The sequence below is a fragment of the Pseudophryne corroboree genome, chromosome 5, assembly GCF_028390025.1.
Source record: "Pseudophryne corroboree isolate aPseCor3 chromosome 5, aPseCor3.hap2, whole genome shotgun sequence".
Lineage (NCBI taxonomy): Eukaryota > Metazoa > Chordata > Amphibia > Anura > Myobatrachidae > Pseudophryne > Pseudophryne corroboree.
In genome coordinates, this window is record NC_086448.1 from 119,144,162 (window position 1) to 119,157,116 (window position 12,955).

At 47.3% G+C, this 12,955-nt stretch overlaps 1 protein-coding gene across 6 annotated transcripts in view; it reads right to left on the reverse strand.

The window, feature by feature from the left end:
• PRTFDC1 (phosphoribosyl transferase domain containing 1) overlaps positions 1–12,955 on the reverse strand; it is a 95,611-nt gene that overhangs the window by 64,598 nt on the left and 18,058 nt on the right. For 3 of the 6 annotated variants that reach the window (XM_063921628.1, XM_063921626.1, XM_063921627.1), the window contains exons 2-3: positions 8,629–8,703; positions 4,644–4,750 (exon numbers count right to left, since the gene is read on the reverse strand). In XM_063921628.1, the coding sequence (XP_063777698.1) occupies positions 4,644–4,750; positions 8,629–8,679 (158 nt within the window). In that variant the 5' untranslated portion in view covers positions 8,680–8,703. Of the gene's footprint in view, positions 1–4,643; positions 4,751–7,012; positions 7,100–8,628; positions 8,704–12,955 lie in introns of those variants that run through there. The other 3 variants (XM_063921630.1, XM_063921629.1, XM_063921625.1) reach the window with 2 other exon arrangements.

The window sequence follows — 12,955 nt, forward strand, 5'->3', positions numbered from 1 at the left end:
AAGTCTTGGAATAGACACGGTCCCTGCTGAAGCAGGTCCCGTCTTAGAGGTAGAGGCCACGGATCTTCCGTGAGCATCTCCTGAAGTTCCGGGTACCAAGTTCTTCTTGGCCAATCCGGAGCCACGAGTATCGTTCTTACTCCCCTTTGCCGTATAATTCTCAGTACTTTTGGTATGAGAGGCAGAGGAGGAAACACATACACTGACTGGAACACCCACGGTGTTACCAGAGCGTCCACAGCTATTGCCTGAGGGTCTCTTGACCTGGCGCAATACCTGTCCAGTTTTATGTTGAGGTGGGACGCCATCATATCCACCTTTGGTTTTTCCCAACGGTTCACAATCATATGGAAGACTTCTGGATGAAGTCCCCACTCTCCCGGGTGTAGATCGTGTCTGCTGAGGAAGTCCGCTTCCCAGTTGTCCACTCCCGGAATGAACACTGCTGACAGTGCTATCACATGATCTTCCGCCCAGCGAAGAATCCTTGCAGCTTCTGCCATTGCCCTCCTGCTTCTTGTGCCGCCCTGTCTGTTTACGTGGGCGACTGCCGTGATGTTGTCCGACTGGATCAACACCGGCTGACCCTGAAGCAGAGGTTTTGCCAGGCTTAGAGCATTGTAAATCGCTCTTAGCTCCAGTATATTTATGTGAAGAGACATCTCCAGGCTTGACCACACTCCCTGGAAGTTTCTTCCCTGTGTGACCGCTCCCCAGCCTCTCAGACTGGCATCCGTGGTCACCAGGACCCAGTCCTGTATGCCGAATCTGCGGCCCTCTAACAGATGAGCACTCTGCAACCACCACAGAAGAGACACCCTTGTCTGTGGAGACAAAGTTATCCGCTGATTCATCTGCAGATGCGATCCGGACCATTTGTCCAGCAGATCCCACTGAAAAGTTCGTGCGTGGAATCTGCCGAATGGAATCGCTTCGTAAGAAGCCACCATTTTTTCCAGGACTCTTGTGCATTGATGCACAGACACTTTTCCTGGTTTTAGGAGGTTCCTGACAAGTTCGGATAACTCCCTGGCTTTCTCCTCCGGAAGAAACACCTTTTTCTGAACCGTGTCCAGAATCATTCCCAGGAACAGCAGACGTGTCGTCAGGGTCAATTGAGATTTTGGAAAATTCAGAATCCACCCGTGCTGTTGCAGCACTACTTGGGTTAGTGCTACTACGTCCCCCAGCTGTTCTCTGGACCTTGCCCTTATCAGGAGATCGTCCAAGTAAGGGATAATTAATACGCCTTTTCTTCGCAGAAGAAACATCATTTCGGCCATTACCTTGGTAAAGACCCGAGGTGCCGTGGACAATCCAAACGGCAGCGTCTGAAACTGATAATGACAGTTTTGCACCACGAACCTGAGGTACCCTTGATGTGAAGGGCAAATTGGGACATGCAGGTAAGCATCCTTGATGTCCAGGGACACCATAAAGTCCCCTTCTTCCAGATTCGCTATCACTGCTCTGAGTGACTCCATCTTGAACTTGAATTTTTGTATGTACAGGTTCAAAGATTTCAGATTTAGAATAGGTCTTACCGAGCCGTCCGGCTTCGGTACCACAAATAGTGTGGAATAATACCCCTTTCCCTGTTGTAGGAGGGGTACCTTGACTATCACCTGCTGAGAATACAGCTTGTGAATGGCTTCCAATACCGTCGCCCTGTCTGAGGGAGACGTTGGCAGAGCAGACTTTAGGAACCGGCGAGGGGGAGACTTCTCGAATTCCAACCTGTAACCCTGAGATACTACCTGCAGGATCCAGGGGTCCACCTGTGAGTGAGCCCACTGTGCGCTGAAATTCTTGAGTCGACCCCCCACCGCCCCTGAGTCCGCTTGTAAAGCCCCAACGTCATGCTGAGGGCTTTGCAGAAGTCGGGGAGGGCTTCTGCTCCTGGGAGGGAGCTGCTTGGTGCACTCTCTTACCCTTTCCTTTGCCTCGGGGCAGATATGACTGTCCTTTTGCCCGCTTGTTCTTATAGGAACGAAAGGACTGCGGCTGAAAAGACGGTGTCTTTTTCTGTTGGGAGGGGACCTGAGGTAAAAAGGTGGATTTCCCGGCTGTTGCCGTGGCCACCAAATCCGATAGACCGACCCCAAATAATTCCTCCCCTTTATACGGCAATACTTCCATATGCCGTTTGGAATCCGCATCACCTGACCACTGTCGCGTCCATAAACTTCTTCTGGCAGATATGGACATCGCACTTACTCTCGATGCCAGAGTGCAAATATCCCTCTGAGCATCTCGCATATAAAGAAAAGCATCCTTTAATTGCTCTATAGTCAATAAAATACTGTCCCTATCCAGGGTATCAATATCTTCAGTCAGGGAATCCGACCAAACCACCCCAGCACTGCACATCCATGCAGAGGCGATGGCTGGTCGCAGTATAATACCAGTATGAGTGTATATACTTTTCAGGGTAGTTTCCAGCCTCCTATCAGCTGGATCCTTGAGGGCGGCCGTTTCAGGAGACGGTAACGCAACTTGTTTTGATAAGCGTGTGAGTGCCTTATCCCCCCTAGGGGGTGTTTCCCAGCGCGCCCTAACCTCTGGCGGGAAAGGATATAATGCCAATAACTTCTTTGAAATTAGCAGTTTTCTATCGGGGTTAACCCACGCTTCATCACACACTTCATTCAATTCCTCTGATTCAGGAAAAACTACAGGTAGTTTTTTCAGACCCCACATAATACCCCTTTTTGTGGTACTTGCAGTATCAGAGATATGCAAAGCCTCCTTCATTGCCGTGATCATATAACGTGTGGCCCTACTGGAAAATACGTTTGTTTCTTCACCGTCGACACTAGATTCGGTGTCCGTGTCTGGGTCTGTGTCGACCGACTGAGGTAAAGGGCGTTTTACAGCCCCTGACGGTGTCTGAGACGCCTGGACAGGTACTAACTGGTTTGCCGGCCGTCTCATGTCGTCAACTGATTTTTGTAACGTGCTGACATTATCACGTAATTCCATAAACAAAGCCATCCATTCCGGTGTCGACTCCCTAGGGGGTGACATCACCATTACCGGCAATTGCTCCGCCTCCACACCAACATCGTCCTCATACATGTCGACACACACGTACCGACACACAGCAGACACACAGGGAATGCTCTTATCGAAGACAGGACCCCACTAGCCCTTTGGGGAGACAGAGGGAGAGTTTGCCAGCACACACCCAAGCGCTATAAATATATAGGAACAACCCTACAGAAGTGTTGTTTCCTTTATAGCAGCTTAATATATCAATATCGCCAAAAAAGTGCCCCCCCTCTCTGTTTTTTTTACCCTGTTTCTGTAGTGCAGTGCAGGGGAGAGTCCTGGGAGCCTTCCTCGCAGCGGAGCTGTGCAGGAAAATGGCGCTGTGTGCTGAGGAGATAGGCCCCGCCCCCTATTTCGGCGGGCTCTTCTCCCGGTGTTTGTGAGACCTGGCAGGGGTTAAATACATCCATATAGCCCCAGGGGCTATATGTGATGTATTTTTAGCCAGAACAAGGTATTATCATTGCTGCCCAGGGCGCCCCCCCCCCAGCACCCTGCACCCTCAGTGACCGCTGGTGTGAAGTGTGCTGACAACAATGGCGCACAGCTGCAGTGCTGTGCGCTACCTCATGAAGACTGAAAAGTCTTCTGCCGCCGGTTTCTGGACCTCTTCACTTTTCAGCATCTGCAAGGGGGTCGGCGGCGCGGCTCCGGGACCGGACTCCATGGCTGGGCCTGTGTTCGATCCCTCTGGAGCTAATGGTGTCCAGTAGCCTAAGAAGCCAATCCATCCTGCACGCAGGTGAGTTCACTTCTTCTCCCCTAAGTCCCTCGTTGCAGTGAGCCTGTTGCCAGCAGGACTCACTGAAAATAAAAAACCTAATATTTCTAAGCAGCTCTTTATGAGAGCCACCTAGATTGCACCCTGCTCGGATGGGCACAAAAACCTAACTGAGGCTTGGAGGAGGGTCATAGGGGGAGGAGCCAGTGCACACCACTTAGTCCTAAAGCTTTTATTTTTGTGCCCTGTCTCCTGCGGAGCCGCTAATCCCATGGTCCTGACGGAGTCCCAGCGTCCACTAGGACGTCAGAGAAAAGCTGCATGTATCTTCTTACACTGCATGTATCTTCTTACACTGCATGTATCTTCTTACACTGCATGCATCTATTCTGCCCTTTTGACCTCACTGCCAAGCAACAAGATAAAGGAGAAGTCAATTGTGGGAGAACGGATTCACCTGTCCGAATTAGCGCGGCGCCCACTTTACGGGGGTGGAATCTTGCATCAAAAGTGTTTGCCCACAATTACATTCCCCCATAGTTTGAACAGCATGACTGAATTGGGCCTGTACATCGCCGACAGTTGTAGAGAAAGTAATGGGCAGAGGGTGGGAGCAATCCCAAGTCTGCTTAGAAGTATCCCTTGCCCAAAGCATCCCAACTGAATACGAGGTCGATTCCATTTACAGCGGAAATTCCGAAGTTGATGTATGTTCTATGCAAAAGCTCACCGACACCGCACATGTGGGAGCAGATGTGAAGAAGGGCTGTGCTAATCAATTTAATGGAATCAACTTTTTCAAAAGTGTAAAATGTCCTTTAAATATACAATATGACCCAGTGGATATAGAACATGGGCTGCTTGCCAGTACCTGTCCACAATGATTCCATGAGGTATGAACACACATTCTAAATCTTCACAGTAGTGGTTGGGAAGCATAAATACATCCAGGTTGTATCCAGTCCAACTGTCTTGAATCTGCAGAGTAACCATTTTATTAAACAGAAAAGAAACAATTACTACAAATGTAAATGTGAGTTCAGTGTTGGCTAGTTTTGGTAAATATCCATTACACACATCTAGAACAGGTTTCAGAAACATATGGCTCTATAGCTCATGCGGATCTAGAGGTGCCTGAACATGTGCCTTACTCAGATCTAGATCAGTGGTTCCCAAACTCTGTCTTTGAGGACCCCCAACAGTTCGTGTTTACAAGGTCACCAGCCAGGTGCACAGGTGTATTCATTACTGACGGACACATTTTAAAAGATCCACAGGTGGAGCTAATTATTTCACTTGTGATTCTGTGAGGAGACCTGGAAAACGTGAACTGTTGGGTGTCCTTGAGGACTGAGTTTGGGAACCACTGATCTAAACCAGGGATGGGGAACCTACGGCCCTCCAGCTGTTGTTGAACTACACATCCCAGCATGCCCTGCAACAGTTTTAGCATGGCCAAATAGCAATACTGTAGCAAGGCATGCTGGTATGTGTAGTTCAACAACAGCTGGAGGGCCAAAGGTTCCCCACCCCTGATCTAGACCATTGGTTCTCAAAGTTGGTCCTCATGTGTACAGACTCCAGTTGGGCCAGGGAGTGTACAGCCATAGCCTCCTCTGCCTGAGCAGGGGGAGGGAGGGGGAGCAATCACAATGATCACCCTCCCTCCTGGATTTGCACCTGGCTGAGCGTCCTCCCTTTTCAGAGTGCAAACATTTTTTTTCTATTTTTTCCCTAAAGGGGAGCGGCCACGCCTCTTATAATTAGGCCATGCACAGCTCTCTATGGCCCAGGGTGCGCTATATAAATAACTTAATAAAATATTAGTTGTTCAACACAATGGGTGATTTGTCTCTGCTACCTTGATTAGATGGTTTCAATTCGCAAACATGGCTGACAGGTAATCACTTGCATTTGGTGAAATGACCTTTACAGTACAAAGGATTTAGCTGAAATTAGTGTTCTCTGGCCTGCCGCTTCAAGGCAGAAGGCCAGATGTGGCGCAATATCCCCTATTTTAGGCTGTGCAGCCTATCTGTGGCTTAGGGCCTCAGTCACTACCACAGCCAATGCCTCTCCACTTCCTGTGGTGGGTTCTCCTTTCACGGATAAAAAAATAAAAAAATAAGATTTCAACCACAGTATTTTCTTGCGTTACTACGGTATACCAAGTTTCCATTTCCGTTCTCAAAATCAAAACGTTTAGTAAAGTAGGGTGAAAGTAGTGGACTGTGTGATATTATTTGATGGCTTACAAAAATAGGGTGAAGCAGTAGTGAAAAAACAAACTTGTGTTCATATCTGGCAGCACACGTGGCATTCTCAAAGTGCTTGGCTCCTTCAGTATATTGGGCATGATTCCCATGCATTTGCTGAAGACATTTGTATTTGTATACTGACTCACTACCCACACATAAATCAAGTGTAATCCTTAGAAGCTGGTGGAAAAAAAAAGAACACAATGCACTAAGGTACAGTTAGGCAAGTAGCAGCACTTCATCTGCTGGGGAACTACAAGGCTCAGCATGCATTGCCAGCTGAAGAACCACAGACCTCCCAAATGTATACATATGCATTATATTACCCTCTTCCCAGATAGTAAGTTGGTGTGGGTGTACCTAAATTAGGTATAATCTTGTTTTTGCTATTCTAGAAATGATAGCAACCAAATCAGAATTGCTTGGGTAGCATATCAGTTTGGGACATAATTTTTCACAACCTGAGAACTGACCAGCAATACCTAGGCCAGGCATTCCCAACCGCGGTCCTCAAGGCACACTAACAGTGCAGGTTTTAGTGATATCCAGGCTGCAGCACAGATGGTTAAATCAAAATAAGTGATCTACTAATTAAGTCACCTGTGCTGAAGCCTGGATATCACTAAAACATGCACTGTTAGTGTGCCTTGAGGACCGTGGTTGGGAAAGCCTGCTCTAGAGGGTGGCAGGATGCAATATAACCATACTTATGGTGTGGAAGCTTAAAGCTGAGAACCTAACTTTAGCCTACTTAGGGGTCTATTCATGAAGCAGTGAAAAGTACGGAGAAGTGAGCCAGTGGAGAAGTTGCCCATGGCAACCAATCAGCTGCTCCGTAAAATTTTATAGAAGGCATTTTACAAATGTTATGTAAGCACTGATTGGTTGCCATGGGCAACTTCTCCACTGGCTCACTTCTCTGCACTCTTCACTGCTGCATGAATAGACCCACAAGACATAGAATATATCAAAGATACTTTACTTTTATATGTGGACATCTGTATGAGAAGGATCTTGGTGGATGCAGTACGGATGGTGTAATGGTTAGCATTACTGCCTCACAGCACTGACATCATGGGTTGGACCCACCCTGGTCCTAACTGTGTGGAGTATGTATATTCTCCCCGTGCTTGCGTGGGTTTCCTCCAGGTACTCTGGTTTCCTCCCACAATCCAAAAATATACTGATAGGTTAATTGTTTCTTGTTTTTTGTTGGGAACCAATTAACCTTATTGTGTAAGTGTAAGATTGTCTATGTGTTTAGGGCGGCATGTAGTTATGTGACCGGCGGTCAGGAGACAGCCAGTCACGTTACCTCCCCCTACATCCCGCCCCCTCACAATCCCGATGGTCGGCATGCCAACCAACAGGGACTATTCCCACTTGTGGGTGTCCACGACACCCATAGAGTGGGAATAGAACCCGCAAGGGACTTGTTTCGCTCGTCCACTCCCCCCGCTGGCATTATGCAACTGGGATCCCGGCGTCAGGATGCTGCCCGCCGGGATCCCGGGGGCGATGGTAACCCGATACACACCCTTTAGGGTAAACTACATGGGCCAAGTGATTATTATCTGCCATCAAAAATCTGTTTCTATGTAACTATATGGTGTTTCTATCTTAGCTACAATGATAGTGGTGGTGGTGGGGGATCCGGATAAAGAAGCTTAGACATGTTACTGTACCTGTATAGTTATAAAATCTAAAATTAAAAAAGCAATAAATGTCTAAGAATCACAGACACCAGTGAATCTTCTAGGCGGCAGTAATCCCTGTTGCCAACTGCAGTGCCATCACTGACCTCTTGATATATTGGGGCAGATGTATTAACCTGGAGAAGGCATAAGGAAGTGATAAACCAGTGATATGTGCAAGGTGATTAACGCACCAGCCAATCAGCTCCAATATGTAAATTAACAGTTAGGAGCTGATTGGCTGGTGCGTTTATCACCTTGCACTTATCACTGGTTTATCACTTCCTTATGCCGCCTCCAGGCTTAATACATCTGCCCCAACGCATACCTCCCAACTGTCCGGATTTTCACGGGACAGTCCTATTTTTTGGGGTCTGTCCCACTGTCCCTTCCGCGAGCCGCAGTGTCCCGCGGTGGGGGTGGGGGGTGGCAGTTGGGAGGCTTCTTATCACTCACTGCTCTGCTCAGTTCAGAGCAGAGCAGCGGTGAATAGGCGTCTATTCCAGTGAGGCAGAGGGACTGGGGACATGGCCAGCAGCTCACAGAGCGCTGGCCGTGCCCCAACTGTGACGGAAATTGAAGGCGTGGCTCGCGATTGCATCATCTACACAAGTCCACGCCCCTTTCAATAGGCCTCGCCCCCTGTTTGGCGCCACGCGGCTTCGCTGCGCCCAGGAGTCCCGATTTCAAAAATCTAAAAATAGAAATGTTGGGAGGTATGCCCAACGGATGAAGCTCCATACCAGTAGCAATGTATATGGTTTGCAGTGATTATAAGTCTGACATTTTCCTCAAGAGCAAAAATCTCTCTCTCTGAGGAACATTTTGAACAATCATCCCAATGAGCTACACATTTGTCATTACTGGTAATTAAAAACACAAATAAATGTGAAACCTTACTTACCACCATTCCTTGGCCCTTAAGGCTGGGAGACCGAGAGACATTATTATCCATTTAATCATATGGAACTTGTCACAACTGCAGGAGGGATAAACAATAAGTGTGAGCGTTAGAGAACCGGGACATAATCACAGCAGGATAAGGAGTGTAACTGTACATAGGGCCTAATTCATACCTGATCGCAGCAGCAAAGATTTTCTCTAATGGGCAAAACCATGTGCACTGCAGGGGGGGGGGGCAGATATAACATGTGCAGAGAGTGTTAGATTCGGGTGCGGTGTGTTCAACCTGAAATCTAATTATGCAGTGTAAAAATAAAGCAGGCAGTATTTACCCTGCACAGAAACAATATAACCCACCCAAATCTCTCTCTGCACTTGTTATACTGTAGATGTTCCCCCAGCTGTACACATGGTTTTTCCCATTAGAGAAATATTTTGCTGCTGCGATCAGGTCTGAATTAGGCTCCTAATGGGGAGTATGGAAAAGAAAGTACTTGCACACCTTTCTCATCTTGGTTTTTCCAAATTTTATTTCAATTGATGTGTAAATAGCTTAGTTATTACCATGGCCAAGGTGCATACCAACAAGTTTATCTACAGTATAATAAATGTTATCTTTCATTTTACAGCAAGTTACTAACTATACCTTTATATGTAGCCTAGGGTCGCATATGGATGTACACCTTACTTTAGTCCAGGGTTTCACAGCCCCAGTCCTCAAGGAACAATTAAATTCCAGGTTTTAAGGCTATCCATGAATAAGCACAGATAGTTAAATCAAAATAACTGAAGTACTAATTTAGTCACCTGTGCTCAAGTGTGGCTATCCTTAAAACCAGGCCTGTTAAAGGCCCTACACATTTAAAGATCCGCCACCGAGCTGCCCGACGGCGGATACGGCCGACGGGCGACCCGGCGGCAGGGGAGCAGTGACGGGGGAGTGAAGTTTCTTCACTCCCCCCGTCACCATACAAGTGCAGGCAAATATGGACAAGATCATCCATATTGGCCTGCATGCACAGCCAACGGGGCACCAGCGCATCGTTCATCGCTGGTGACTCCACACTCAAAGATATGAACGTTATCTCGTTCAATAATGAACGAGATCGTTCATATCTATGAGGATTGTCGGCCAGTGTGTAGGGCCTATTAGTATGCCTTGAGGACTGAGGTTGGGAAACACTGCTTTAGAACGGGATTCGGACTATAGATCTACAATGTGTAGATCGACATGTATTAAGTCGACTTTGACAAAAGGTCGACACTGGAAAAGGTCAACAGGTTCAAATGATCGACACACATATGGTCAACTTTTTTTTAGTTAGGTTTTTTTCGACCTTTTGTCCATGTCAAATTTTTGTCAATGTAACCATATGGGGTCGACATAATGACTGTTGACCTACACATTGTAGATCTTCTATACCACACCCTTTTACTCCAAGGCAAAGCCATTCACTACTGACCCTTGGTGTATATCAATTATACCACAGCCTAAATAGGTCCCATTTAGAATGATCAGAGCCGGCCCTAACCAATATGATGCCCTAGGCAAGATTTTGGCTGGTGCCCCCTAGCACCGCTGCTAGTTCTGCAAGAGATGCCTGGCATGAGTCAGCTGGCAGTTCTGCTAACGTCGGGCGCCTTTTTTTTATGAAAATGCATCTTATTTGCATTACTATGTGGCTAGGATGTACAAGCAGCTTCTGCTGATTAAAATTATATACAGCATGCCTATATTCTGTGTGCGACTGCGGCTGTATCTGCATACGAAATGCTACATTTCAGTGATTTCCAGGAATACACACAGAATATAGGCATGCCGCATATCATTTTAATCAGCAGAAGCTGCTGGTGCCCCTAAGCATGCCAAATGCCCTAGGCATTTGCCTAGTTTGCCTATGCCTAAGGCCGGCTCTGAGAATGACCCTGTCTTCTATCCTTCGACCAGTTCATCTATGTACCAGACATCCAGCATGACCCCCTTCCTCCAGGTACAGAATGCTGTACTCCTTGTTATGTTATTGCTTACCTCCCAACTGTCCACATTTTTGCAAGAGAGTCACTTTTTTGGGCACTGTGCCGCTGTCCCACTCGTGGGCCATAGTGTCCCGTGATAGCGGTAGCGGTGGTGGTGGTGGTGGTGGTGGTGGTGGTGGGGGGGGGGGGTGTTGAGAGGCTCAATGTCATTCGCACAGCATCTATTCACAGGAGGCAGAGGGGTTGGGGGCATGGCCAGCAGCTTACAGAGTGCTGGGCATGCCCCCACAGTGACGAAATCGGGAGGCATGTTCCCATGAAGCCACAACCCCTTTTGCCAAATCCAGGCCCCCATTTCAGGTGAGGCCTCGAAAGTCCCGAGTTGCAGGTCCAGAATGCTGGGAGGTATGTAATTAGTAAAAAAAAAACAACAACATTCATGCAGGGAAAATACTTTGTCCCTTGCAAACACTTAAGGGCCTGTTTATGAAGCTCCTAAACCATCCCTGAAAATCATGTGGGTACAGCAGCTTTCTTATCATTTCAACTGAACTTCTATTTACAGGAGATATTGGGCCTGATTCAGTAAGGATTGTATTTGCATAGCACCTCCATCCTGCATTTGAAATCTGTACATTGTGATGCGATCACAGTTCTTGATGAACATCGCGACCACTGTGATTTAAAAATTGGCGCCGTGGTGCCATTTTTAAACTTTAAGATGGCCGCAGTGAGTCAATCACGGCTCATTGGGTCATCACCCCACTTCTTTCTGCTGGCTAATATTAGACAGCGCGAGGTGTAAGCTCCTGAAGATGGAAGATGCAGTGGAAGTCCTGGATGGGCAGCGACCATGCAAGAGCTTAAAGGCCGTCGCCCTACAGGTGAAGACGCTGGGGAATTCCTGGAGGAGATGGCGGCCATGTGAAAGAGCTTAAAGCTCATTACACCCCCCCCAGGTCAAGGTGCTGACTAATAAACTTTTAAAAGCTTTGCTGTCTTGTCTTTATTTAAATATTTATTTTACAGGGGGACTAAAGGTACCAACGGGCCCTTAATGAACTGCCTGCTGGTACTTGTGGTTCTCCAAGTACAAGCATGCGAAGAGGCTTGCTGGGACCTGTATTCATCTTGTAAAAGACAATATTATTCTATTTTTCACTAATACACTAACAATTCGGCACCCACAGCCCAGGGATGCCGGCGTCCTGGGGAGGGGTGAACCCTTTACTGGTGGGGAAGGGGAGTCCCCACTTCCCCAGGAATCCCCAGCCTGGCTGACTAATTAGGGGGATGAATGCTTCGGCCATGGGACCTTGTCAAGAGTGACCCCTGGCTGCGGCATTACCTCCCTGCTAGTGAAGCCTGGTGCTGGTTGTCACAATACGAGGGACCACTACTTGTTTTGTTCCCCGTATTTGTAGAATCAGGATCGTCTCCAAGAGCACGGTGCTGGTTCATTACATATGGGACCAGGGCTGGCTTAAAGAGCCCGATGCTGGTTACGCCTTTATTGGGGACCTCACACCGTGTGTAGGGCCCTTAACTGTGGATGGATGGGGGATTTATTAATGAGGAATATAATCATAATGGTGGGAGGGCGAAGATAAATAACATCATTGGGGTTGGGGACATATCGTGCAGTGTGTATGCACCAATGATTAACGATGCGCGGCCCCGCGCTCGTTAATCGTCGGTGCCCCATTGCTTATGCATGCAGGCCAATACGGACGAGATTGTTCATATTAGCATGCCGTGCTATGGAGCAGTGCTATGGGTGACGGGGGGAGTGATGAAACTTCACTCACCCCACGCCGCCGAGTCGCCCAGCTCGGTGGCGGATCGGTAAGTGTGTAGGGCCCATAAGATGTATTTTTTTCAGCAGATGCAGATTGGTGGTCTGATGAAAAACTGGACAGTGAGGATTGGATGCAGAATCTGCAAGCAGGTAAGCAGTAGGATTGTATATAACAGTCTGATCTGTGGTCTGACTGCGGAGGATTGGACAAGTGTGTACCCAGCTTAACTGTCATTTTTCAAACAGCCTGTAACATGACAGGATTGATCATTGTCTGCTGCATGTCGACAGTTCAATCATGTTGACATTCTCACCCTACACAACCACTATTTTTTTTAAACAAATGTTACTTGAGCACATGTTAAAAATGTCTGACATACTATTAACCAACCCTCTGGGAAAACAATCCACTTTTTCCTATTAAAAAACAAAACAAAAAACCATTTAACCTTAAATATTACATATTAATAACAATCAGTGATTTGTACAAATTACACCCACATGCAAAAAAAACAACAAATAAAGCCACACCCCTTTGAGTCAGTGTATGGGC